The 27,684-nt window shown below is 47.9% G+C and overlaps 2 protein-coding genes across 6 annotated transcripts in view; one reads left to right on the forward strand and one right to left on the reverse strand.

Annotated features, from left to right (window-relative positions):
• MYH10 (myosin heavy chain 10) overlaps nucleotides 1-20,624 on the forward strand; it is a 104,384-nt gene extending 83,760 nt beyond the window's left edge. For all 3 annotated transcript variants that reach the window (XM_086623964.1, XM_086623965.1, XM_086623966.1), the window contains 20 exons: nucleotides 822-1,028; nucleotides 2,195-2,332; nucleotides 2,885-3,008; nucleotides 5,203-5,374; nucleotides 6,103-6,315; nucleotides 6,417-6,561; nucleotides 8,151-8,357; nucleotides 9,375-9,479; nucleotides 10,531-10,683; nucleotides 11,008-11,256; nucleotides 11,791-12,003; nucleotides 12,490-12,702; nucleotides 14,022-14,183; nucleotides 15,164-15,292; nucleotides 17,340-17,428; nucleotides 17,679-17,802; nucleotides 17,899-18,107; nucleotides 18,967-19,075; nucleotides 19,465-19,637; nucleotides 20,480-20,624. In XM_086623964.1, the coding sequence (XP_086480090.1) occupies nucleotides 822-1,028; nucleotides 2,195-2,332; nucleotides 2,885-3,008; nucleotides 5,203-5,374; nucleotides 6,103-6,315; nucleotides 6,417-6,561; nucleotides 8,151-8,357; nucleotides 9,375-9,479; nucleotides 10,531-10,683; nucleotides 11,008-11,256; nucleotides 11,791-12,003; nucleotides 12,490-12,702; nucleotides 14,022-14,183; nucleotides 15,164-15,292; nucleotides 17,340-17,428; nucleotides 17,679-17,802; nucleotides 17,899-18,107; nucleotides 18,967-19,075; nucleotides 19,465-19,637; nucleotides 20,480-20,624 (3,279 nt within the window). The remainder of the gene's footprint in view (nucleotides 1-821; nucleotides 1,029-2,194; nucleotides 2,333-2,884; nucleotides 3,009-5,202; nucleotides 5,375-6,102; nucleotides 6,316-6,416; nucleotides 6,562-8,150; nucleotides 8,358-9,374; nucleotides 9,480-10,530; nucleotides 10,684-11,007; nucleotides 11,257-11,790; nucleotides 12,004-12,489; nucleotides 12,703-14,021; nucleotides 14,184-15,163; nucleotides 15,293-17,339; nucleotides 17,429-17,678; nucleotides 17,803-17,898; nucleotides 18,108-18,966; nucleotides 19,076-19,464; nucleotides 19,638-20,479) is intronic.
• A 3,643-nt stretch (nucleotides 20,625-24,267) lies between these two features.
• NDEL1 (nudE neurodevelopment protein 1 like 1) overlaps nucleotides 24,268-27,684 on the reverse strand; it is a 29,092-nt gene continuing 25,675 nt past the window's right edge. For all 3 annotated transcript variants that reach the window (XM_086623890.1, XM_086623889.1, XM_086623891.1), the window contains exon 9: nucleotides 24,268-25,406. In XM_086623890.1, the coding sequence (XP_086480016.1) occupies nucleotides 25,319-25,406 (88 nt within the window). In that variant the 3' untranslated portion in view covers nucleotides 24,268-25,318. The remainder of the gene's footprint in view (nucleotides 25,407-27,684) is intronic.

Here is a 27,684-nt window from a genome sequence, read left to right on the forward strand (position 1 = left end):
TTGGCCTATGGGGCGTGTTTAAGGACACTGGATTTGTCTTAGTTTGGAGAAGAGGAGGCTGAGCGGTGACCTCGTAGCTCTCTACAGCTTCCCGAGCAGAGGAAGTGGAGAGGGAGGTGCTGATGTCTTCTCCTTAGGATCCTGTAACAGGACATGTGGGAATGGTTCAGAGCTGCATCAGGGAAGGTTCAGACTAAACCTTAGAAACACTTCTTTACCCGAGAGGTGGTTCAGACACTGGAACAGGCTTCCGAGCGAGGTGGTCGATGCCCTGAGCCTGATAGTGTGTAAGGGACATTTGGAGAATGCCCTTAATAACATGCTTTAACTTTTGGTCAGCCCTGAAGTGGCCAGGCAGTTGGACTAGATGATCATTGTAGGTCAAGTTTACACAGCAAGGAGTAACGTGTTCCAGTTCAGTCCTAGTGACTCCAAATGCCAGTTTCAGCCCAGCTACCCATGGCATTGCTTTCCTGCTCTGCAGGGATGAGTGCGAGGAACAGTCCAGGAAACAATCATTTCCATCGTCTTTTTGCTGCTGGTAGAACTGGGCAGGTGGAGGAGATGCAGCAGGATTTGTTCCTTAAACTGGGAGGGATGAGTGAATGTTGCTGTAGCCCTGTTGTGAAAGCTGGTGTCTTCTGGACTGCTGATAAAGCCCTCTGCTAGCAGTCTTTGGTTTTTGATGTTGACCAGGGAGTCGAGAATTAGAGCAGAACTTGCCTTTTAAGTAACTTTTCAGTTGTCATACGTATAATCTTTCATGAGAGACTTTGAAATGTTGTTTTTGCTGCTTTACTACCTTTTGTGTGTATTTGCAGCTTCTAGAAGAGAAGAACATTCTTGCAGAGCAGCTACAGGCTGAGACAGAGCTCTTTGCAGAAGCCGAGGAGATGAGGGCTCGCTTGGCTGCCAAAAAACAAGAGTTGGAAGAAATTCTCCATGATTTGGAGTCCAGGGTTGAGGAGGAAGAGGAAAGAAACCAAATATTGCAGAATGAGAAAAAGAAAATGCAGGGCCATATTCAGGTATGCTTCCCAGTAACTGGAAATGGAAAAGCATGCAAACAGGGCAGGTAAGGATGGGGAAGCTCCCTCGACATCTCTACGGCACGGAGGAGTTTAGCATCATGTGTGGCATAAAATCAATTTGATTCTTTTCTCTTTTCTTGTGTTCAGTGTGTTTAACTTCTTGTGGTCTCCAGGCATGTGAGGGTGAGGAAAGAAAGAAAAGGAAAAATGCCCTGTCAGTAGCTATAGCGTGTGCAGATGGAGTGTTAAAGGTAGCAAGCACTTTTGAGTGGGGGGAACTGGGAATGACTGCATGGGGCCCACCTGCTTTCATACAGAAACAGACTGATGGGATGATGCCACTTATGAGAGAAATGTTTCTTTTTGATTGAAATCCAGTGAATATAATGAAGACTATTCCTTCTTTAACTTTTACGAAACTAAGACAACTTAATCTCCTCCAAGTTACTTAGGGGTTTTTTTTTGTGAAAATCAGATGATTTAGATGCTTCCTTTTGAATAACAGAGACCTTAAAAAAGGGAATACCTGAGAACTCACCTGTCTTTCAAAATATTCAAGGTACTTGAATGGGAAATAAATGCCACATATCACAGCTCTTGATGTGTGGCTGGAATCTTATTTAAAACCACAAATAAATAGAAGCACAAGACGTTATTGCTTTTCTAGTTGTATCTGGCCATCTGTGCCACTGCCTGAGCTGTTTCAGCTGTAATAGTGAGATCCAGATTCATACTGAAGTCAGGAGATCTGTTTCCTGTGGTGTCTCTTCCTGGACGCTTGCACTTTTACACCAAATGCCTCATTCAGATGCAGTATGCTAGGAAGCCTTTCACATAAAGCTTTATCTGATTTGGTTGTCCTTAACTAGATTTTTTTTTTTTATTTTATGTTCAGTATTGGGAAGGTGAAAGACTCTGAAGTGAGTGTATGCTTCCTAGACAGCCAAAGCTGAAATACAGAGCATAAAGAATTCCATATGCATCACGTGGCCCTTAATTTCATTACCAGATCATTGATACTATAAGTGAATCTAAGAAAGCAAATGCATTTTTAGTGTTACTTAGGGCAGGTGACTTTTCAAAATACTGTATCTTTTTCACCAAGTAACAAAAACCATATGGTAGCCTGGAAAATGCACAGATGCAATTGCCTTTCTTCCCAGGACCTAGAGGAACAGCTTGATGAGGAGGAGGGAGCTCGACAGAAGTTGCAGCTTGAAAAAGTGACAGCTGAAGCTAAGATCAAGAAGATGGAGGAGGAGATCCTGCTGTTGGAGGACCAAAATTCCAAATTTTTGAAGGTGAGACCAGTATGCATGGTGGACATTCTGCACATAAGCAATAGTAGCACCAAGTGATAGCTCTCAAAACATTTGAGACTGCTGTTAGATTATCTGTAAAGTCTGTGCCTGAAGACTTGTGGGGTTTGAAGAGGTTGAAGCTGAGACACTTAGAGGTTCTTTTGAAGTGACCTTCAAAAGGGAGGTATTTGTCATGCGTTCTTTCCAGTTTCGTGAGGCTTCCAAATCTAAGAGCTGGAAACAGTGTTTAGCATGGCTACTGGTGTTCTTTGCAAACAGATTTCCAAAAGTGCACAGCAAATGGTGGCCTAAAACCAGACTTCCCGTGTGTTAAATTCCAAGTCTCCCTTTCTTGGAAAACAAATGTTCATGTTTCTATACTATTCCAGTTGATCCTTAATATTGACAGATCAGTCAGTTGAAATAAAATCTGTATTATATATGCTGCGTGAGACCTCTATACATACTTTGTATGTTCAGTTATTTGTGCTACTTAACGACTCTTCAAATTGTGTTTCAGAAGTTGTTCTTCCTCCTCTTTCTCCTACCTAGGAAAAGAAGCTGATGGAGGATCGAATTGCTGAATGTACTTCTCAGCTGGCTGAAGAAGAAGAAAAGGCCAAAAACTTGGCCAAACTCAAGAACAAGCAGGAAATGATGATCACTGATTTGGAAGGTTTGTCCTTACTACATTTGCCTGTTAGCAGCTCGGACATGGTGGCAGAAGGGAATGGATCACTTATTACAATGGATGCAGTGTCTGGTCCAGTCTAAGTGTAACCTTTTATGTGGATACCTTAATAGCTGTGATTTTGATCTAAATCATGAAAGAAACTCATGTTGCTTGCAAGACTTGTTGCAGCTGACTGTTTGGTCTTTCTCATGTTTAACTTGTTAGTTTTCAGTTTTGAGAATGCATTTCACTTACAGACGCACTCAGAAATTCATGTTGTTGCATGCATCCCTTGGAAACAAGGTAAAACATCTGTCTCTTTTGGAAGTTGCCACACTTTTCCATAATAACACATTAGAACAACGCATTTCTGGAAGAGTGTTAGTAGGCATTCATTAGACTTTCAATATTTTTTGAATAAGCAAGTCTGATTATTATTTTTTTTTTTGCTTAATGCTTTGTTTATCTAAAATGGTTCCATTTCTTTGGCCATTTATTTTTGATTGTTTTGCCTGTTATCCCAGGCTAAGCTAGCCCTATATGTAACCTTTCTTGATTTTATGTTTTTTTAAATTACTTATCACTCTAAATAGTTATTGTGCAACATTAATAAACTGCCAAGTCAAAGTTGGAAAATATAAGGCAAAGCTGCTCTCTGTGCCCTAATTTGGAAATAGTTTTTTCACTTACTGTTTTATGGCCTGTCCTATGTATTTTAAAACTGATGTGCTTATGAAAGAATACCAAAGTTTAATCTCGTCTGTATAGGAAGGTATTGAACTCGTAGGGATAGAAGATGATTGATGTACCTTTTCTTTAAAAATCATATTCAGAGACCTGTAGATGGGCGTAAGTAAGCTTTACTCACTGGAAAATAATGGTTAAATCAAGACTAGTGTTTCTGAAGATACTTGACAGATGTGTTTGGTTATGGTACTGTTCCAAGGCTGATGACCTTAAAAATGGAAATTAAAGCTTGAATATAAGGCATGCAATGTCTTGGCTAGTGAAGCCCAGTAAAATGATATTTACACTTGGAGATGATTCAAGAAGCCATTAAGGTCTCTCTGTGAGGGTCTTGGCACTGCTAGGCACTCATATTTGGAACAACAACAAAAAAATAATCTTACTTTACTATGAACTTTTAAATTACAAAATTGGGTCTATGACACTATTCTAACTGTCACTTACCACTAATACAATGTAAAACCAGAGAGAAACGTGCTATTTCTTGTTTGAATGAGGAACTGTTTAGAGAAAAACAGTGTTACTTTAGATTGTCTGGAAAATCCAAATAAGATGATGATTCCTGAACATGGCTCCCTTTCCACGTGGAAGGTGATGTCCTAATCCCATAGCAGGCATAGGAAGAGTGAGAGAAATCTCTGCACTGAAGACTCAAAGGATTGAGCAAGTCTAGCACGTTTATGCTAATGCATTTGGAGTTGTGCTGATGCCATGCTAAGCAAAACCTTCCTGTGACTTCAATATATTTACATACCTGGTCATTAGCTACCTGGAAACAATGAGCCAGAAACTATCTTAATCAGACAAGAGGCAGATCAACTAACTGTGTTCCATTGCTGTGGCACTGATAGCTGGGTGGTTTTCACAAAGAAATACCTTAGGGCAGGAGTGTCTTGGCCACACAAGTAAATTGCTGGAAGCTATCAGGGTTGCAAAGTCTTGCTAAATATCAATGGGATGTGAGTTAGTGGCACAGAGACTTGCAAAAATAATTTATCCAAGTTTTCTTTAAGCTATACTATTTTCCAGTAGGTCTTCTGGAGTCTAGCCTAGCCCTTCCACAACTATGCAAGGCATCATTTTTTCCAATCTGTAGTTGATATTAATTTTTGAATCGTGGTGCCTATGGTTACCTGGCCTGGCAGCTCAAACTGCTCTCCTGTTAGATCCCACTCCTTATTTTCCATCAAGATAAGGTTATGTTTCTGTTCCCTTATTTCAAATTTTTTCCTCAGTCATTGACTTTTTCTTGACTTTCTGTCTAAATCACACAGTTCTACTTTGCTATTTCACATTTCCCAGTCAGACTTCAGCTGCAGACTGGAGAAAGAACTGACATAGTATAAATTAAACTTTCCACCCTTCGTGCCACCCCATGGCCCTGCCTCTGAACCTTCTGAGAATGACAAGAGAAAAAATTGTGTATAAATATAATTCTTTGCTTCCTTAGAGCGCTTAAAAAAGGAGGAGAAGACCCGTCAAGAATTAGAAAAAGCTAAAAGAAAACTTGATGGTGAAACAACAGACCTACAGGACCAAATAGCTGAGCTGCAAGCCCAGATTGAAGAACTGAAGATCCAGCTGGCCAAGAAGGAGGAAGAACTGCAGGCTGCTCTTGCTAGGTCAGAGCACGATGGTACTTACGACTACAGAAGCGTGGTAGAAACCTCCTTTCCCAGATGGAATTTCAGCAGCTGCAAACATATTGGAACTGGGAATGTTAAAGCCAGAAGCCAGTTCACATTTGTAGTAGAGCATCTCTAGACACCTGTGCTGTGTGTAGGCATGGCAAAAAAAGTATTTTATCAGCATCCTTGCTCTACAAAGCTGCAGAAAGTTTCATCAGGGTATAACAGTGTTTGGGCTCTGGAAGGTTTTTTTTAGTCTCAGAGTTCAGCCTCAGGAGGGAAAAAGTGTAATTCTCAGTGAGCTGCTTTAATAGACTCCTGTTAATGATTGGGCACGACTTGCATGGTAGTCTTGCAGTCACGCGTTGTGATAAAAGCTAAACACTGTTTGTGGGTTTTGAGTAATGATCTATAATTTTGCAGGGAGAGAAAATTCTACACATGGTGCATTTTTGGGACAGTGTGGAGATCTACAAAATTGGAATACTTGAATGTAAACTTGAAAGCTTGATCATTCTGATAGTGCATCTGTAATACCCAGGGCATGTCAGGGTCTTGAGAATAACAGTAGTGGTTTTCTATCTATGAAGTTTTAGAAAGTCTGTTTTATTCTAGTGGAAAAGTTAAGATACTGTTTATGTACCTAATTTAAATAACGCTAGATTTATGAGAATAGATCTGAAGCTATGAAATATCATTAATGTTGTGCCTCTATTTAACAGAGGGGATGAAGAAGCAGTTCAGAAAAACAACGCACTGAAAGTGATAAGAGAGTTGCAGGCTCAAATTGCAGAACTTCAGGAGGATCTTGAATCTGAGAAGGCGTCACGCAACAAGGCAGAAAAGCAAAAAAGAGATTTAAGTGAAGAGTTGGAGGCTTTAAAAACTGAACTGGAAGATACCTTGGATACCACTGCAGCACAGCAAGAGCTGAGGTAGGATCATATGCCTGTGTAAGAAGGTGCCATTAACATTCACCTTTCATTTACAAAAGACTAAAATGTTGATTTTTGATAACCCTTGATGCTTCCTCTAGGACAAAGCGTGAGCAGGAGGTGGCTGAACTGAAGAAAGCAATTGAAGAGGAAACCAAAAACCATGAAGCACAGATCCAGGAGATCAGGCAGAGGCATGCTACTGCCCTGGAAGAGCTCTCTGAACAACTGGAACAGGCCAAAAGGGTGAGAAGAAAATGAATTATAGAAACACACTTCTCTGCTTCAGGACTTTTTATGAGCACCATAAGTGTTGTGGTCCCTTCCACTGATATCTGCAGAGCTAAGTTGTCCTCTCTACATGCACAACTATTGCCATCCAATCCAATATGTCATGCTGGTTTGAAAACACAGCAACTATTAGACAGTTGGCATCTGTCTGAAAAGCGTTCATTAGACTTGGAAATGGTGCACCTAGAGATGAATCATGTAGTACTCCTGTAGGAATTCTCCAGCAGTCCACGTGCTTATTTGGTGAAAAGCAGTTTTCTGCATGAGTGAACTGCAAAATGCTTCCAAATGAGGTACCTGTAACATCAGCACTCGCAAATAACGAACGGTGAGTGCAGGTAGTGTAAAAGTTCTTCCAGCCACTCTTAACTTCATGCTTGTACTGGGGTCTCCAGTGCTAGATGTCTGTGGAGTATCTTACCAATTTGCACAGCTGTGTCGTGTCCTCTGGTCACCACCACCAGAGCAGGCAGGAGGAGGCACACCTGGTTCCTACTAGTGTAGCTTGAGTGTCTTGTTCCAAAAGTAGAATTATTCCAATGCGGCCAAAAAGAAAAAGTATCTTTAGTTTGTGAAGTTATAGTTTTGGTCATTCACACATGTATATGTGGACAGTTCATATACTGTAGTAATATTTTTATGTAGGGAATAGAATCATAGAATCATAGAATGGTTAGGGCTGGAAGGGACCTTCAAAGGTCATCTAGTCCAACCCCCCTGCAAGGAACAGGGATATCTCCAACTAGATCAGGTTGCTCAGGGCCTCATCCAACCTGGCCTTGAACGTCTCCAGGGATGGAGCATCCACCACCTCTCTAGGCAAATACTTCACAAGCTTCCTTAGTATTTTAAACTAAGTGGAAACATAGTAGTTAAAGCTGATGGAAATCACAGTTTATTCACCTGAAGATCTCTCTGCATTCTTCTGCTCCTATCCACTGAATGTTCTCAATAAGAGCATGAAAAGATGGAGAAATACTCTGCAATTTGAAACAAAGGTCCTGTGATAAGATGATGTCAGTTCTGGTGATACAGTAAGAGTGGCACTTAAACATCCCTTATCTTTTTAAAAAAGTAGTAATTGGCATCTTTGACAAATGTCAACGCAGTGATGAAAAGTGCTTTGTTGTGCACTTCCAGGCTGCTATGCCTACTAAAATCAGGGCAGCTTCAGTTGATACATTTCCTTTTATTTCTGTGAGATGAGCCATGCTGATCTGTTAATGGGCACATTCCTCCCTACTTACAGTGCTACTCAAACAGTCATTTTACAGCACTGACATCCCGGATCTCGTTGAATTCATGGAAGTATCTTCTGGTCCTCTCCATTACCTGGGATATCTGAGAGTGGAATAACTTGCATTAACTGAGTCTTTGGCTAACACACACAGATTGTGGCACGGCAGCATTTTAAACAGCCCCTACCCAAAACTTGCTGAGCACTTCTTTTATCTTTGAACTTGTAAACCTGATTTGCTGAGCTGAATAATTTATTTATATGTAACAGTGTTGAACTTCTTTCCTTTTTTTTTTTTTTTTTCTAGTTCAAAGCAAATCTTGAAAAAAACAAGCAAGGCCTAGAGTCTGACAACAAGGAGTTAGCCTGTGAAGTGAAGGTACTGCAGCAGGTCAAGGCAGAATCTGAACATAAGAGGAAGAAGCTTGATGCTCAGGTACAAGAGTTGACCGCTAAGGTCACAGAAGGAGAAAGACTGAGGGTGGAACTGGCGGAGAAAGCCAACAAGCTGCAGGTAAGGCTGTATGGAAGTCCTAAACTGCTGGAAAACACACAGGAAAGTAAAAGCCTTAACCATATCCAGAAATGAACAGGAGAAATTACTTTCAAAGATGCAGCTGGGTCTACAGGAACCGAGTCTGGAGTTGATGTGGGAGGTGATCTCAGTCATGCACTTATATACTTGAGGGCCCTTAAAGTGTTAATATGCCTCAGGTGGAGATAGCTGGACAGCCATGACATTAATCCTGAACTTTTTGGGCTATGTGAGAATTATATTTTAAGTGGTTTCCTATCCTGGAGACCAAATCCAGTAGGAGGCTCTGCTGCCAGCTGGCCTGCAGGTTTCTGGCTTGGTAATGGAATTGAGTAGATGGGGCTGACTCGTTTGTAGGTGTTGAGGTTTCCTTTTGTGCTTCAAAGGTGGGAGCTTGACAGATAGGGATTGCAAGTAAAGGCCTATTCTTCTAGGAAATGGAGGAAACAGACAAAATGCAGGACTTTCACCTAAAGGACTCATTGTTGTGGTTTAAATCAAGCTAAAGTGCTTCAAAAGGGGAATGGCCCAGTTCTCCTAGGGGGAAGCTCAGCCTCTCACTGTATATACAAGTAGTGTAGCCTAAAATAACAAGATTCAGCACCTGGCAGTCACCTTTTTATCTTGCAGTGATGCTTCAAACATACCTGGCTGCCACCCTGATAATCCCTGAATGAGTGGTCCTGTAAAATATAGGATCCTATAATTAAAAATAGCATTTAAGTACGAACGCAGACAGTGGAATGACTTGCTCTGCTAAAAAGCATGCCTAACTCTTGTTATGTTATATCCTTAAATTTAAGGTTGACATCTAACTTCAAGTTTCTAACCAAGCTTCGGTATTTTTAGCTTGTCGCATCTCTGTACTGGGATCTATTGTTGTTTTGACCATACCTGGAATCTGCTGAGGTTTTGTGTTCGGCAGTTGCAGCTCCCAGTGAGACGTAGGCTGGGAGTCAGCTGCACGCCGTTACCTTTGGACTGCTTGCTTTGCAGAACGAGTTGGACAATGTCTCAAGTCTCCTGGAGGAAGCAGAGAAGAAAGGCATCAAGTTTGCCAAGGATGCGGCTAGTCTGGAATCTCAGCTCCAGGATACCCAGGTGTGTGTGCAGTGAAGCTTGAACTTTGCACTGAAGCTTTGTTCCTCGTTGAAATGCTAACTGCATGGCAGAAAATACTTTTTCATTCATGGTTTGGAAAGTCCCTCGGGTAGAAGCTCTGTTTCCCGTTGAAGTCTGGTGAAATGCGATGTAGAATGACCGTTCAGTTACACATGGAGCCAGTTTTTCATTATCTGAGATCCACTACTTGGTAGACTGTAGCCTTTCAGGTTCTCTTATTTCTTAGTCTCTGTGGGAGATAAGTATTAACTCAAGAAAACCTCTCCAAGTAGAATGTTGATGGAAATAAGATCCTTGGGGTATGTGAAAGGCACCCTACCCTGTCTTTTATTCACAGCTTAAGTTCTTAAAACTACCATTGTTTATGAGTTAAATAATGCAGCTTTAGGCATCTATTCATCACTTAAATATACTCTTTTCCCCCTGTATAAAAATGGTAATGGTGACCACTTGAATAATGTTAATCACAATTTCAGGACTCTGTGAGGAACAGGGTGGGGGAGAGGAGATGGTGGTTGACATCTTTCATTAGTTTCTGTTAAGACAGAGGTTTCCACTGCCAAATTACACCTGTCTTTAAACTGACCCTTGTATTTAAGCAATGCAGCAGAACTTGGAAGCATGCTGCCAGTGCAGGATTTGCTGCTATATATTCTTCCCAGGTGGTTTAAAATAGGGGCTCTATATGCTTGCCTGAAAGAAGAAAAATAATTTTGAAGGTGACTTCTGTGCTCATCCCTTTAAAGATGGAAAAGTATCATCCATTAACTTCTAGAACAGGCAGTGGCATGGGTTCCCTGATCAGAAACATGCTTTATAAAGGTTTAAGTGTGCTCAAAATAAATGTGCAGTGTCTTTTTCAAAATCCAAATCACAGATGTCTTCATAAGCATGTCCTTGTACAAAAATGCTGTGAGAAAAATAATCAAACCTGAAATTCCATATAGAGTAATGGAGGGTGGCAGCCCAAGGCCACAGTTACCACACCATGAACCAAACTGAACTTTGAATATGCCTGCTTGTGTTACAGGAGCTGCTTCAGGAAGAAACCCGCCAGAAACTCAACCTGAGCAGTAGGATTAGGCAGCTGGAAGAGGAGAAGAACAACCTGCAAGAACAGCAGGAAGAAGAGGAGGAGGCCAGAAAGAACTTGGAGAAACAGATGCTCGCCTTGCAGTCGCAGGTAAGCTGTTGTAAATGGCAGAACTTCTGTAAAGGCCTACACGTTCCAGGGGAGATGAATTGGTGTCCCAAACCTCTCGGAAAAATGTCATGTAACTTGCACCAGATCTCGGAATAAAACTTCCTGTGGTCTTTCTCCATTGCAGTAATGACAAGTACAACTAACTGCAAGGAGCAGGACTTTCCCTACTGAGTATCCTGCTAGCTCTCAATTTCTGTGGTACTTCAGCTAGGAATGACATCTATTTCTGGGGTTGTATTTCAGACCTTCTCTTTCCTTCTCGTGTTGCACTAAGGAAAATTATTTTCTTTTATTAACTTCCAGTTGGCTGATGCTAAGAAAAAGGTAGATGACGACTTGGGAACCATTGAAGGCTTGGAGGAAGGTAAGAAGAAATTATTGAAAGACATGGAGTCTTTGAGCCAACGTCTAGAGGAGAAGGCAATGGCTTACGACAAGCTGGAGAAGACAAAGAATCGCCTGCAGCAAGAACTGGATGACTTGATGGTAGATCTAGATCATCAGCGCCAGATTGTTTCTAACTTGGAGAAAAAGCAGAAGAAGTTTGATCAGGTAGTCTGGTTTCCTATCATCATTTTTAAATGACATCTCGTTTCTATTGTTACGGCTTGTATCAGCCTTGTGTAGAGAAGGGTCTGACTAGTGTTGTTGTTCTTGAGAAGTCTTTTGTGAGCAGCTTGGCCTTTAAGAGCAACTTGTCACTTTACCATTTCAGTGAGCTAAATGCCAGCTTTGAGTCTTGTTAGACCAAGTAATAAGCTCTTTATATACAAACAGGAAATTATATTGGAATAAAAGAGTATTATCATAATCCCTCAAGACAGACTAAGAAAGGATGTGAAGACCGAAAGATTAAAATAATGTAAAACTTATTTAATCTTCATTAGCAGCTTGCTTTCCTTGTCTCATCTCAGAGTAGCTGTAGCTGTTTTCTTACTAGCACATTTGGTCAAGATTGAGAGATTAGACAGCTTCTGAAGGCCAGTTAAACATAGAGCATTAACCACTTTGTTGGCTGAAACACCTGGGGCAGGAAGGACCTGTTTATAGAACGTTTGAGATGGATCCCTTATTTCTTGTGTTCAGATGCTGGCAGAAGAAAAGAACATTTCTGCCAGATATGCAGAGGAAAGAGATCGTGCTGAAGCAGAAGCAAGGGAGAAGGAAACCAAAGCACTGTCTCTGGCTCGGGCTTTGGAAGAAGCCCTGGAAGCTAAGGAGGAATTTGAAAGACAGAACAAGCAGTTGCGTGCGGATATGGAAGACTTAATGAGCTCTAAAGATGATGTGGGCAAAAACGTAAGTATGTTCCCACACCCTGGTTTGTTGTGTACTGCAAAGGTGATAACACAGGAAAGCTCCCTGGCTGGAGAAGCACATTTGACACAAAAATGGAACTTTTTGAAGCTGATTTTATAACTCAAAGTTGTGGAGGAATTAATAGGATAAGGGAGTGATCTTTATTAATATCAGTCCTCTTCAAAAAATGTAAAGACATGGAGAGGCCGAATGACTCGCGCACCTGCGCTAGATTTAAGAGCTTGTGTCACTGCTACTTTTTCTCTGTGATGTTGCACATCTCGTCTCTCCAGTCATCTGCATGGATGTTTGTTGGGGTCTCTTGGGGCTTTTAGGTGCTGCTCTGCCTGTTCTGATTCATTGTCATTCAGAGCGTCACAAAACACAGCGCGCTCGGTCCATGTGATGTCTTATTGTGCTGTAAATAATATTGTGCTGGTGTTGAGACACCTGAAGGAGAGGGTCTGATGAATGTTTTTGGCTTAGGTTCATGAACTGGAGAAGTCCAAGAGAACTCTAGAGCAACAGGTTGAAGAGATGAGGACTCAGCTTGAGGAACTGGAAGATGAACTGCAGGCCACAGAAGATGCCAAGCTTCGTTTGGAGGTGAACATGCAAGCTATGAAAGCCCAGTTTGAGAGAGATCTGCAAGCCAGAGATGAACAGAACGAAGAGAAAAAGAGGATGCTGGTTAAACAAGTATGTCTGTTTTATTGTACTTCACAGTGGGAAGGGTGTGGTGACTTTTTGCCAAAGCTCTGTGGCTTTGGTGATAACTTGCTACCAGAAGAACAAAACTCTTTGCTTAAAGCTCCTATCCTAGAGAAATCCCAAGCACTGATCCTTACAAACAATGGAACAGGTCTTGCTGGGGACTGGCCACTGTCAGCTGTTAATGTCAGTATGATACCGCTGGTCCCCCAGTTCAGCTGTGTCCTGCCCCGACAGCACTCAACAGGCCAGTAGCTTTGGCTGTTGCTGCGTGGGAGTGTCGAGCCCACCCTGTTTGCTGTACAGGAACAAATCCAGGGATGCTGACACAGACTGAGAGACTGTAATTAAGAGAGTTTCCTAAAGGAAGATCGTGGCAAAGATTCTAGGTTTTCCGGACTTGAGTCTCTTCAGATCTGTTTTGTGTTACTAGAATTCTCAAGAAATGCCTTTAAAATTTCATGCTTGTAAGAGAAGATGATTTTAAATTAGGGTTTCTAAAGCTTTAAGAAAAAAAAATATCTAATACTTCAAGACTTATCACAAGAAAACAAAAACTTGCAGTTATTGAGAATCCCCCATACAGAGCTGTTAAAACCAAGCAAAAGCATTGGCCTGGAAGGCCTTTGAGGTTCACTGCAGTGCAGAATTGCTGGTATCTCACACTGGACAAGAGCTCTTGACCTGCCGTGAGGAGAGGGGCTCGATTCAAAATGAAATATGTTCTTTCATGTTGGCAACCTGTGCCAGTCCTGGCTCAGTTTTATTCTTGCCTGAGTTTGCCTTGGTTCGTGTTGGCTGGCTCCTTAGGGGCTTGGCTTTTCTGTTCTGTTCTGAAAAAAGGTTGGTGTGGAAATGCTAACAGCACGGCTCTTTCAAAGAGAGTGGTTTCATTTTTTGTCTGGAGAAAACGAGGTGATCCTATGTCTCGTTTTCCTCTTAGCGATTCAATCGGAACCAGCAACATGTGCCCCAGAGCGACCCCTGCACGTGGATGGCTGTGCTGGGCAAGGGGCTGATCACCCAGGAGCAGAAGGATGAAATGGAAACGCTCCAGACGCTGAGTTATTGTCTTTGTTTTCCTTTTTTGTCAGTTCGGAGATCTCTGCTTCCAATTTGTGGATTTGTTTTTGCCATCTGCGGTCTCTTCCCATGTAACTTGCACTCCGTAGTCTCTTCCAGTCCAGTAATGTTCATTCTATTCTGCAAAGGCCTTTTGGATCTTTTGGATTCATCAACCATGTCCTTAGGGTCCCATGTTTGCTCCGTTCCTGGAACTGAGCCTGCTAAATGCCTTCGTTTCCCAGGTGCGAGAGCTGGAGGCAGAGCTGGAAGATGAGCGCAAACAGAAGGCTCTTGCTGTGGCAGCCAAGAAGAAAATGGAGATGGATCTGAAAGACCTGGAAAGTCAGATAGAAGCTGCAAACAAGGCTCGGGACGAAGCAATCAAACAGCTACGTAAGCTCCAGGTAGGCACAGCTGATCAGCTGAGCTGCTGTCTCTCCTTTCCAGGCTGCATGTCTGCAATTTATGGTGGTTCGTATCTTTGAATTGACTGATTTGAGCTCAGCTCTTGCTGACTGCTGCTTCCTCCAGTTGAACTTTTTAAGGCATTTTCAGCCAAAAATGCTCCAGAGGAAAAGGAGGAGTAAATTTTAGTTGCTTTTAAAAAGCTCCAAGATGCCCATTCTTTTTAGTTTGGCCAGAAAAACCCAATACTTGGGTTTTTGTCAAGGATTTATTACCCGTTCCCAGAAAAATATTCAACGTTTAGCAGGGTTCAGTTTTGCCAAAGTCAGCTACAGAGTCCACACCTGCTGTCTGTACACCTTCATACAAGCACCTGAGGTAAGTGGTCTCCTGACTGGTGGTGTTCTAAAGCTGCAGGTACAACTTCAGTGCAATTTCTCCAACTTTATTACTCTTTTTTTAGCATCTCAAGTCAAACCTGTGTGAATTGAGATGTCAGGCTGTGTTAATGTCTTAAGGGAAGGAGGAACGTGTGCTTCTGCATTACACGTGCAGAGTGGTGAATTGTGTTACTTCTACACTGAGCTTCTCATGTGTTTGTAGCAGGTTTTATCAGTCAATTGGAGTGAATAGATTTATCTTTTCCCAAATCAATTCTAAGAGCATTACCTCTCTACAAGTTTCACGATAAATGTAATTGAGCAGCTCTCTACTAGAGCGTTTTTTCCTACAAGAAGTATAGTGGTAAATGAAGTGGAGTCTTATAATGGATGTTTCTGATGAGGAATAAGTGATGGAAAGATGAGAAAATCAAGTTTTACCATGAAAATAAGAACTGAAAATCTATTTAAGTGGAATAAAGCCATTTTGGGAGGAAGGTCTTACCTTTTAAGGGCCAAAATGCTTCAGAGCTACTAATAAATCTCATAGTTGTCCTACTGTATCGTGGCTCATTCATTCCTGTGCTTTCCAACTGCAGGCTCAGATGAAAGACTACCAGCGGGAGCTGGAAGAAGCCCGTGCATCCAGAGATGAGATCTTTGCACAGTCCAAAGAGAGTGAAAAGAAGCTCAAAAGTCTTGAAGCAGAAATACTCCAGCTCCAAGAGGTGAGATTGAAATCCAAGAAATTTTTCTCGTACTAGATGATGGGGAAGAGCAGAGAGTAAAAAAACAAACAAAAAAAAAACCAGTAAAAAGCAATCTAGTGAGTTGAACAGAGAAATGGGAGCGTGGAGATCTTTCTCTTCCCCCTGCCCCAGGTCACTAGTGAGCTCCTTACAGCTTTGTAGGAATCATTCCAGTAGTCTGGACTTCATTTCTCTGCCTGGGGAGCAGAAGAGCTTTACTATTGCTTAAACAGATTTGAGGCCTTGCTGAAATTTGCAAGGTGGTTCAAGAGCCTCTGGAAGGTGTGGTGCACGGTGTCAGTACTAAAATTGATCCTTGGAAATATATAAAATCCTAACAATCTCTCCAGTACCTCAGTGGACCATTTAAGTCTATGGAGGTTTATCACTCTGCCATCGTAGGGCCTCATCCCTTTCTCTTATGGGCACGTGTTCCCTTGTGTTGGCAATTCATGCAAGAGCTCTAAGTCTTGCTACGTATCACTTTCAAACCATTCCATGATTCTGTGTTGGAAGGGACCTCAAAGATCATCCAGTTCCAACCCCCCTGCCATGGGCAGGGACACCCTCCACTACACCAGGTTGCCCAAAGCCCCATCCAACCTGGCCTTGAACACTGCCAGGGATGGGGCATCTACAACTTCTCTGGGAAACCTGTGCCAGTGCCTCACCACCCTCAATGTAAAAAATTTCTTCCTTAGATCTAATCGAAATCTCCCCTCTTTCAGTTCAAAGCCATTGCCCCGTGTCCTGTCACTACATGCCCTTGTCCAAAGCCCCTCTCCAGCTTTCCTGTAGCCCTTTTAGGTACTGGAAGGCTGCTGGAAGGTCTCCCTGGAGCCTTCTCTTCTCCAGGCTGAACAGCCTCAACTCTCTCAGCCTGTCTCCATAGCAGAGGTGCTCCAGCCCTTGGATCATCTTGGTGGCCTCCTCTGGACCCACTCCAGCAGCTCCATGTCCTTCTGATGTTGGGGCCCCCAGAGCTGAACGCAGCACTGCAGGGGGGTCTCAGGAGAGCAGAGCAGAGGGGCAGAATCCCCTCCCTCGCCCTGCTGCCCACGCTGCTTTGGATGCAGCCCAGGACACGGTTGGCTTTCTGGGCTGCCAGCGCACGGTGCCGGCTCATGTTGAGCTTCTCATCCACCAGCACTCCCAAGTCCTTCTCCTCAGGGCTGCTCTCAATCCATTCTCAGCCCAGCCTGTACTTGTGCTTGGGATTGCCCTGACCCACGTTCAGGACCTTGCACTTGGCCTTGTTGAACTCCATGAGGTTATCTCCCATTATTACCTTCATCTGCTACAAGGTCAAACATCAGCAGAATTGCCTTATGTGAGAAACTGCCTCTTCTTTTCTTGTCTTGTGTTAGCTGCAGGCCAAAGTTTGAAGCAATCACCTGGATTTCCCTACACTTACTGTCTGAGCCTTTACAGATAACCTGCGACTCACTAGAGCTTCTCCATGTCGTTCTTTTGAGAACTTCAGACTTGTCAGTCTTGCACTTGCAGTGCATTTAACTGTCCTCCTTAGCAAGCGCCTGGGTGTTTCTATCGCTTAATACAGTTTTGTGAGACTCAGTGCTGTTTGTAGGATTGTGTAAAGATTTTGTTTTCTCTACTTTGCATCCGTGCTATGTACTCTGTAAGAACCTAAAAAAATTGCTTCATTTGATGCCCACTTTACACGGCGTGTGTGTTAGAGCATGTGACAGAACGGTTTTCTCCTGCTGTTTAGGGCTTGAATGTTACTGATATTCACAGTTGTTTGTTTTTTTTTCCTTAACTTTGTGCAAGGAACACTTGAGGGACAAGAAGTAAATCTGTTGTAGTCATATGGCAGTTAAGGAGGGGAAATATCAAGATGATGTGTCCTGCTAGCTTCTACAGCTGTTGCTTCTGCTTATCTGTTAAAAGACCTCAGGGATATCACACTTCACAGCATCTCCCAGAAGTTATTAGAAGGCTAAACTGTTTGCAGGAGTCTCGAGATTCCTAATGCTGTAATGAATCTCTTCCTAAATCTTTACAGGAGTTTGCTGCGTCTGAAAGAGCCCGTCGTCATGCCGAGCAAGAAAGGGATGAGCTGGCTGATGAGATTGCAAACAGTGCTTCAGGAAAGTGAGTCACCAAATGTGTTAATTGTGCATCTGAAGAACTTCAGGCACCAGCAGCTGTGGTTCTCGGCAGTCTGCGTGCAGACTCTGAATTGACCTGTCTTCCTGATGAAAAATTCGTTGTCGTTACGAGGAGAAGTGCTTACACAGTAGCTTCTCGTGACAGTTTGCAATGCCTGAAGTATCAGAAGCAAACTAACCTGTTGCTTTGTGTCAGACCTGGACATGTCCTGACCCAAATGCTTCCTGTGTAGGTCAGCGCTGCTGGACGAGAAGCGCCGGCTGGAAGCTCGTATTGCACAGCTGGAGGAAGAGCTGGAGGAAGAGCAGAGCAACATGGAGCTTCTCAATGAGCGGTTCCGAAAGACCACGCTGCAGGTGAACCTGTTGTTGGCAATGCTGTTGAGCAGTTTGTGTTTCAGCGTGCAGTTAAGAGGAGGCACCAAATGATCTTGTGTTCTTCTCCTCCGCAAGGTGGACACGCTGAATTCCGAGCTAGCCGGGGAGCGGAGTGCTGCCCAGAAGAGTGAAAATGCACGGCAGCAGCTGGAAAGGCAGAACAAAGAGCTGAAAGCCAAGCTGCAGGAACTGGAGGGATCTGTGAAGTCCAAGTTCAAGGCAACAATTTCTACTCTAGAAGCCAAGATTGCGCAGCTAGAAGAACAGCTTGAGCAGGAAGCCAAGTAAGGAAGAAATGTGTGTGCCTGTGTTTGCTGTGTCGGTGGAGTGTCCACAGCCTCCATGCCTTGAGTTCGTGTAGGGCTGAGGTGTGAGCCGACAGCACAGGAATTGGGTGTAATTATCTGGAAACCTGCTGTTGAGGGGACACTTTAGCAAGACAGCTGTAAAGTAACCGGGATGGAAAGTTTCAGAACCTACTTGCTCTGGAACTTGACCTGCTGAAATAGCTCTGGAAGGTAACCAGGTGAACATGTTGACTGGTGGCCCTGGGATCAACAGGGTGCTGCAGAAGTTTCCAGAGACAAGATAAAACATCCCCTTGAGACACCCGGTCTCTTTGGTTAGAGGAAGCAAGTTGAACATCTTAGGCATGACAGCTTAAGCCAGTTGAGATCAATCCTGTGCTCTGTAGAAGTCTTTCTGCAGTGAGCTCTTCCTGTCTGTCCTTTCCATCCTGGTCCTCCAATTTTTTTTTTGCTAGTTCCTCCCGGGATCTGAAGGTGGGCTGTCTTATCTCTGTTCTTTCTGTGCTTTTGGTGCTGTGGAAGGCCTGTGTTACTGGTTAGCAAGAGCTTAAAGCTGCTCTGTTCAATCCCATTGTGAAGAAGCACCTTCTTATCCCTCTTTTTAGCCTGCGTACCGTACTCATACTGTGCCAGTGCTAAGACTTTACACGTTCAAAGCTGCATCTCAGCCAACCACCAGCACCCCAAAACTCTGTTGGTTCTGTCGATGGTGGCAGATGTGTTGAGAGGACTCGAGTGTCAGCTAGACAATGAGGCGAGAGCCGGTTGGAAAGGACAGGTCTTGTGTTCCTGGCCTTCAAGTACTGGGAGAAATGATGGCTTTTGGTTATTCTAGGGAAAGAGCAGCTGCTAACAAATTGGTGCGTCGTACAGAGAAGAAATTGAAGGAAGTCTTCATGCAGGTGGAGGACGAGCGTCGACATGCAGACCAGTACAAGGAGCAGGTAGGTGGAGAGGCTTAGCTTCTGAGGCTTGTTTCTCAGAAAAGGCAAACCCAAACTTTGAGTAGAAGAGGCTTGTTGAGAAGCATTTGAATGAAAACATTTGAGGAAGCCTCCCCCCGTTTTGATCACTAAACCGCTGAAGTAGGTCCCAGCAGCCAAAGCCCCCCTGTGTTAGCTCTGGGGATGGGCCGTTAGCGTGCCCTGATGTCCCAGCCCAGGAGCTCTGCACTCTTTCCAGGAGTCCACGCTGGAGCCTGCAGTGAGGCTGATGGTTCATCTCCAGCCGGGGTGGTCGGGGAGGACAGGGTTTTAGTGAACCTCTCTGACCTCCCAGATCGTGGGGTTGCAGCTGCTGAGCCTGATCCTGACTACCTGCTGTTGTATTTTAGATGGAAAAGGCAAATGCCAGGATGAAGCAGCTCAAACGGCAGCTGGAGGAGGCTGAAGAAGAAGCCACACGTGCAAATGCTTCCCGGCGTAAACTTCAGCGCGAGCTGGACGATGCCACGGAGGCCAACGAGGGTCTGAGCCGCGAGGTCAGCACCCTGAAGAACAGGCTAAGGTAAGTGGTGCCAGCAGCAGCGGGCAAAGGTTCATCGAAGCCCTTGTGTGCCCACAGTCTCCGTAGCGCATCCTTGGGGAGCATCCGGCTGTGGCTCTGCAGAAACAGAGCTGCTGACATTAGGGGATGGGTCAAACTGGAGCCTGCTGGGAACCACTGACTGAGCCTGATGGTGGTAACCAGGGAGCTGCCGGACAGCAGGGATGTTCCTGACAACTCTTGAGCCTGAACTCTGCAGAGCTCACATGGGCAGGTTCATGTGACAGAGGGGACGGCTCAGTCATCCTTTTCCAGTGGCTGGTACTGATCCCTTTTTTCCTGCCCTGCCCTGGTGGGAGTGTTTCGGCACTGTCCTTGCGAGCCGAGCTCTGAGATGAAGGTCTGTATGGAGAACAGGTGGGAGTCAGTGAAGGTGAGGCTGGTGCAGAACAAACTGTCTGGAAAGGTACGGAGAGGCTGAGCTGGCTGGATCGGGGGAATGGCCGGAGGGCGCAGCGCAGCGCCTCACAAACCAGCAGTCGTGGTTTTTAGGGAACCCACTCTGGTTAGTGCTTGGTCCGCGCTTGGCGCTTGTGCAGACAGTGGTTGAAGTTATTGGGACTTGCCAGTAAAGGTGATGGATAAACGAGGCAGGAACAGGGGGTGCCAGAGCGGGTTGTGCACAGCGTGTGGCTCCGTGCTCCGAGGGGGGGTGTGAATCTCGCCCCGGGGGCGGCCGGTGCTGAGCTGCCGCGTTGTTCCCGCGGTCCAGCAGGCAGCTCTGCTGAGGGCAGCCCCCAGCCGGGGCTGGGCTGTGAGCGAGAGGTGGCCCACAGCGCCCACCGTCTGCTGCTGGTTCACAGGAGGGGCGGCCCCATCACCTTCTCCTCCAGCCGATCCGGGAGGCGTCAGCTGCACATCGAAGGGGCCTCTCTGGAGCTCTCGGACGACGACGCGGAGAGCAAAGGCAGCGACGTGAACGAAGCGCCGGCGGCCCCCGCCGAGTAGAGCCCCTCACACCGTTTGCATGCAGAGACCTTGTCACGACAGTCAGCAGGAGGAGGAGGAACTTTCCTGACCACCCAACTGCCTTGTGGCCCTCAATCTGCCTTACGGAACGTCGGCACGCTACAAGGTCACTTGTCATAGGTCAACGATGTCTTAAGGCTCTCCAGCCTCACCATACCGTTCCCTGCTTCCCATGTAGGTACAACTGCTTTTTTATATGTAGTAAACAAATGGGATCGTCTCTGTTCAGTGCATCTATTTTCCAGATACTCATTGTAAAGCCATTTTATAAAGCATCATGTGAAGGATGAAACTTTTTTTTTTTTTGAATCAATACAGAAACTCCATTCCCAGAGGGTAGGTGGTTGGGACAGGCCCGTTGTCATGACTATGCATGCTTTGTTGTACGACAACATCCTTCCATTTCTTCTGTGCTCAGATGGCCCTTGGCCGTGTTGAGTCTGTTGGATCATTGGAGACCAAACCGCACCTGCGTCTTTCTTTTCTCCCAATTGCTGTGATCGGCCACAGCCGGCGAGCCAACTGTGAAAAGGCCTTGGGAAGCGCTAGAGGGAAGTGTAGGGATGAGTGAGTAGTGTCCGTTTTTAACCTGCAATCCCATTTTGAAGTGTTCTCAGCTCCTGCTTCATCCGTTAGTGTTCCTGCAGCACAGGCAAAGCCGGAACAGCAGCGCCGCCGCTCACCCGTACAGACCGGCTGTCGCCGCGCCCGCCAGACCCGCACGCAGACCAGGGCTCGTGTAACACCAGTGGGGCACAAGCAGCACAGCACGGGCAAAATAACTTATTAATTTATGGCCGAGCGAGTCGTCTTCGGGACGCGGAGCCGAGCGGCTGCACTGGGGTGAGGCTGAGGTGGCGGCGCCGCAGCCAGCCGGGTGTGGGGGCACGGGCGCTGCCAGCCGGAGCCGCGGGCATGGGGCTGGTGGAGCCTGTCCGTGCTCCCGCGGCTCGGCGAGGGGCGTTGCCTGCCTGCGAGTTAACATGCCAGTGGATGTGAATCCTTTTCCGTTGTTCTTGTTGGTTTGTTGTTTTTGGTTTGTTTTTTTTTTTATTTTGAACAGTATTACGGCGAGTAGTTAGCGTTTTTTGTTGAAATAGCTGAAAAACTGACATTACAGAAAGTGCCTTAGACACTACAGTACTAAGACAATGTTACAGATATAATTTGCCTATATAACAATGATTTAATGTATTAATTTTGACTGTGCTTCATATCATGTACCTCTCTAGCCCCAGTGGTATTATTGATATTAGTGGTGATGAATCAGTGTTAAGTAGGAAACTTCCTCTGCCACATGCTCAGAAAACACGGATTTCCTTTTTGGGTTAAAAGCTTTAACATCTGTCGCAAAGGTTTTGTTGTGTGTGTTTGGATATTTTTAATCAAACTGGCTGTTGACCACCAGGCATCTGACTGCAAATATCTTGTTTTCTTGTATACCCATATTTCTAGACAATGATTTTTGTAAGACAATAAATTTATTCATTATAGATGCGGCCGCCTGCTCTGTTTACTTCCAGGAAGAGCTTTCTCCTGAGGCTGGCATAGACCTTAATAAATGAGAACATGACTGGAAGCTGCCTTTTCCCTTCTTCCTCTTTTGTTTGCCGGGGGGTGGTGGGTGTTTTATTTTGACCTCCGTACAGCACGAGGGGCCTGGTCCAGGGCTGAGCCTTTGCCTGTGACCCTCAAGGGCAGAGCTGGAGCACAAAGGGAGCTCTGGAACCTCCTGTGGACCTTCAGCTGCAGCCTGTCCTCTTTTGGAGTGTCTTGTGCCGTACCTACTCCACCAGCCTGTCCTGGAGCAGAGCTCCAGCAGGAGCCAGTGCCTGTGTCGGTTACTGCAGGTCCTGGTGCACAGATGCAGATCCCAGTGCCCTGGGGCTGATCCCTGTGCTGCTCCACTGCTGGGATGGGGGGCTTGCTGTGCCTGCAGCAGGAAGCAGGGACCAGGGAGGGCCTGCATCCATCCCCGGCAGGGAGGGCAGGGGCAGGCAGAAGATGGCTGGTTAAAAGCGTGATGAGGGGAACGAGGCAGTGCAGCAGACACGGGGGGCTGGTGGGCGGCTGGAAGCTGCTGCCCTGTTGTGCACAGGGCAGCTGGAAAGGGCTTGGCAGGGGGTACCTCTGGTTCCAGCTGCCTGGGGAGCTGCTGGGGGCCCCTGCCTGGTCCCAGGCACCAGCCTCAGGAAGCACCTTTTCCTCAAGTGCCTCCTTTGTCATGGTGGGAAGAGTGCAGGGGAGGATGATGATGATGATGATCTTTTCCTACCTGTGTCATGGCTTACAGATATCCCCAGGTGCTGCAAGAACAGCTTCTGCTTACAGGGAGATTTTTAAGGGAGGGGAGGAGAGTTGGCTGCAATGACCTTGCTCCACCCCCCCAAGGTACTGCAACCCCAGGAGGAAGCTGGTTGGGGTGGGGTGCACGGATGGGGGCTCCGGAAGGAGCTGGGAGTGGGTGTGTTCCCAGCAGGGTCTGTCCATGATGGGGCAGGGCCAGCCTGGGCAGCGGGTGCTGGAGCAGCGGCCCCAGGGTCGGGTCTCCAGTGTGACACCTCAGGAGCGCCCAGGCTGGAGCCGGGTGAGGCAGCACCGATCCTGGCATCCGGCAGAGCCAGGGTGCTGCAGGGGCTGAGTTGGCACAGGCTGCGGGGAGGGCGCCGAGGCTGCCACCAGCCCTGTCGGCCCACTGGGCACGAGAAGGGAAGGTGGATCCTGGGGAAGGGCCCCAGCCCCGATGTTCTGCAGAGGAAATGCCTTTCGGCTGCTCAGAGGAGGCAAAAATCCCTGGCAGCTGCAGCTGGAGGCCTCCAAGGCTTCCCCCGGCTCTTCCTAAAAATCAAATCTTGAGCCCCAGGACTCAGCTGAGCTGCCAGGACCAACAGCTGCAGCTGAGGAAAGGCATTTGCTCAGCCGCTGGTCCAGCAGCTCCAGCAGCACCTGGAACAACCTGGATTCTGAAGCAACTCTCAAAGGAAAGGGGAGCAGGAGATACAGGGCAGCGCCTCCAGCCCAGCCCTGGAGCTCAAAATACAAAATACAGCCACTGCCACTGCTTCTGCAAAATCCACAGAGTTCACGTTAAAAGAACTTTATTTTGGAAGGTTACTCTCATCTGTTTCTGGTTTTTTTGAACCACATCATGATCTGCGTCACCACGGTGGTACGGTACACGGTCCTATGGAAACATGCCGTACGGATCCTGAATAAATAAAGCTCCAAAGGCCAAGGTATGTACAGAGCTCTCGGGCAGGGCGAGAACGTTCACAAACTATGTACAACGAGGCGAGTGTAAACAGTCAAACGCAGCAGAGGATGCCCAGGAACGGACCAGACAAACCTGCATGGCCGGGGGGCTCCTGGGGCCCCTCCCTTCCGCTGGGCACAATGTGGTGGGTTTTTTTCCTCGGTGTTTGTAACTAAACCGACTTGGAGCTGCGGAGCCACCTGGATGTGATGGACCGCACCGGGAATGCCGCTTTCCAAACCCCCAGCCCGAGCCCCGGTTGGGTTTGCTGGTTTGTTTAAAAATCCACGGCCTGAGGCACACGGACAGCGAACTCGCACAAAGACCCACAAGGTACAAACCGCCCAAAGCCGCCACAGAAGCCCGTGGGTGACGCTGTAAAATCCAGTCGCGTGTTACACAGGTGGGAACGGGGCTGTGATGGTTATGGAGTCCTGGGAGGGGAGTTTCATGGATGGGGCGGGCAGCTGGATGAGTGGCTGCCTGATGCTCCCGCAGAGACCCTGCTGTGGAGGCGCGCGGACGTTTGACTGAGGAAGGTCGGATACAGTCGGGCTGGGAAGCTGCGTGCCAGGCGCCGGGCACCGTGAGCCACCACAGGGAATGTGTTCCTGCCCTGCGGCTGCGCGGTGTGGGAGCGCCGTGGGAGACACGGCTCAGCCCTGCCCACCCACACTAAGGCATCTGGTGCTGCGACCCACGTGCTGGGTCTGTGTCGGTCACCCCCAGCACCTCCATCCCACCCTCCCCGGCTCCTGGCACCACTGGGCACAGCTGCCTCTGGCAGCACGAGCTGGGGCCGTACAGGATCCACTCACCATCCCCTGCCCGCTCCAACATGAGGCAGGAGGCAGCCGCACACCCGCAGCGACAGCCACGCGCTGCCCGGCAGCAATTGACTGAGCTGCAGTAACTGAGTCACGTACCTGGACCTGATTCCCAGATGCCAACGTGCCAAGTGCCACCACACAGCCCCAGCCAGGGCCGCTTTCACAAGGTCAGAGCCCCACCGCAAGGGGAGGAGCTGCACGCCCTAAGGATCAGGATGCTGGAGCAGCAGGCAGGGAGCAGGGGAGCCTTTAAAAGGAACAGCCAAGGCCTGTGTCGTGCCAAACCTAAGTCAGAGATAACGTGAAGCGCCGTGGCCCGCCGGGCCGAGGTTTGGCAGCATCCTGCATCCCCTGGCACAGAGCCCTGCGCGGCACAGGGCGTGGGACCAAGGCAGAGAACACCTGCTGCAGCAACAGGAGGAACTAAACTGTATTAACAGGGCAGGAAGGGCTGTGAGCGCAGGGTCTCCTCTGGCAGCGCGGGGCGGGTCGTGTTCCAGCGGGGCAGGAACGGGGAGGAATCGGGAGCAGTTCTTCTCTTGGTGGGCTGAGAAAAGCATCCGCGAGTCCGAACACGACCTCCCGCCGGCTCATACGCTCAGGGGGAGCATGCCAGGTGCTGAGGATGGTCGGGATGCTCCCAGTCCAGGAGGGCCTTGATCAAAGCCATTTACCGCCCTGAGAAGCAACAAGAGACAGTGCGTTAAGTGGCAGCAGCCACCTCTCCCCCACCCCAGGAGCCAGGCGACAGACCCCTCTGCCCCCTCCTCGCTGCACCCGTCACCAGGACTGCACAGGGGCTGCTCGGTGGGTGCGGGAGTGCAGCTGACGACAGCGACAGGGCTCCCACCTCCGTCTGCAAGGCTCAGTGCTCACCCGCAGCGGGATGTTCGGCCCCTCGCCCAGCACAGGTGTGTGCCGGCTGAGGTGACCACCCCAGGAGGATGAGGGGCTCCTGCGCAGACCCTGAGCCCGCTGGGGCTGCACGACTGGGTCTCTGCAGCCGGAGGCACCAGGCACAGCAGCCCTGGTCCCCACTGTCAGCTCCTCGCCCCCTCCATCGCTGCCTGTTTGCAGACACCTGCGGCACCGTCACGCAGCGGGGTGCAGGAGGGCCGGGGCCAGCTCCACTCGCGTCCCCAGGTCCTTCGCAGGTGGCTCTACGCCAGCTCTGCCCATAACGGGGATGGGCACACACACACACGGCAATGGCACACGGGCTCTGCGAGAGCAGGCAGGCACGCGTTCAAGCACAGCAGAGCTGCTCCATGCTACGCTGCCCCTGGCTGGGTGCAGCGGGGGCTCCAGGTGCCTCCACACCCCCAGGATCCATGGGTTCTCCCATTCCCTAGGCCACTGGGAGAGATGAAGGTGTGGAGAACCCGACTTCCTGATGGACTGGGAGAGGAGCAGGTGGGTCTGACAGCTTTTCCATCTCTACTGTGTCACGGCTTTGACAGATCTGCTGTAACGAAGCCCAGTGCAGCGTCTGCCCAGGCTGACCATCTGCTCATCACCACCATCACCACCACCTCGACAACCAGAAGCGATTAGATCTCTGATCAGGACGGCACGTCCACCCCCACTGTTGTCCCAGAACCAGCACTCTGCCCTCCTGGTAAGTTTGTAACATCAAAGGTGGGGGGAGAACCCCCCCACCTCTGCAAGGCAAGACAGGTCCCTGCCTTGATGCCTGCCTGCTCCCAAGAAGTGCCTCTGCAGCACCTCACCAGCTTTGCCCGAACCACCGACACCCCAGAAGATGCCACTCGTATCTCTCCTGGCAGAGCTATGTTCGGGAGAAGGGACACTCCAGAAGGCAGCCTTCGCTGCTGACATCAGCGAGGAAAAACAAGGAGAGGAACCACGGAATGGTTTAGGGTAGAAGGGGCTGAAGCGTGAGGGCTCGACCGACGAGGAAGGTGGCTCTGGGGTCCCAGGCTGTGCGCACTCCAAGAAGCATGGCTTGCCCGCTGCCACCACTGCCTGTGGGACCGACGGCCCGGCAGCTCCCACTGATGGCCCGAATCCTGCCAGGAAACCCCGAGGCTGCTGCTGCCACACGGGGCAGTTACAAATCCTTCCAGAGGAAGAGCGGAATTCTCCACGCATGCTGGCAAGGACACACTCCCACGGTAACACAGCTCACTGCTTCCTTTCCCTCTCTTGCTGCTAAACACCCACGCCAGCACAGCCTGGGTCAGAGCAGGGAGAAACCACCTTTCCCACCTCCTCCCCATCCAGCTGGAAACTGGAACTCATGTTTGAGTGTGGCTTTGACAAATTTCCAAGGGCAAGCGCCTCCCTGGCTGCACGCAATGAAAAGCTGCAGGAGAAGGCTCAGGGGCAGAAGCCAGCCTGATCTCGACATGACTCTGCAAACCAGTTATCAGTGGAAAGCACCTCTGCCAAGTAGGAGAAGATAAAAAACCCAACAATCCAAAAAAAACAAACAATCCAAAAAAAACGACCACCAAAGAGGATTAAAAACCATGGCAGTTTACTCCCTTTTGAAAGGATTGGTGAAGAACGACACTGAACATCAGCGCTCACGTCTGATGAGTCACGTTAAAGCTCTATGGATCTGCCACATTTCCTGCACGGAATTCCGAGCCGATCCTGGTGATGGATGGGCACCACAGGACCTCTTGGCCGTGCCACCACGGGAACTCTTGGCCATGCCACCTCCAGTGCAGCTTGGCAGGACAGGCAGGCTGGGGAGGGCACCTGCTCCCTTCCAAGCCCATAGAAGCGCCATCGCTCCCCAGGCAGCCTGTCCGTGCTGCCCAGCGATCCCACAGCAACGCAGGGCGCTGCGCCGAAGCGGCCACATCCCCGTGGTGCTCAGACCCCGGGGGGTCACGCTGCTCCCCGCTCCGCCAAGCCAGCTGTGTTCCCTCCGTGCCACTGTGCCCCCCTGCCATGGTATCTGAGTCACAACCCACCACGGGACATC

The sequence above is a fragment of the Tauraco erythrolophus genome, chromosome 20 (assembly GCF_009769465.1).
Source record: "Tauraco erythrolophus isolate bTauEry1 chromosome 20, bTauEry1.pri, whole genome shotgun sequence".
Taxonomy (NCBI): domain Eukaryota; kingdom Metazoa; phylum Chordata; class Aves; order Musophagiformes; family Musophagidae; genus Tauraco; species Tauraco erythrolophus.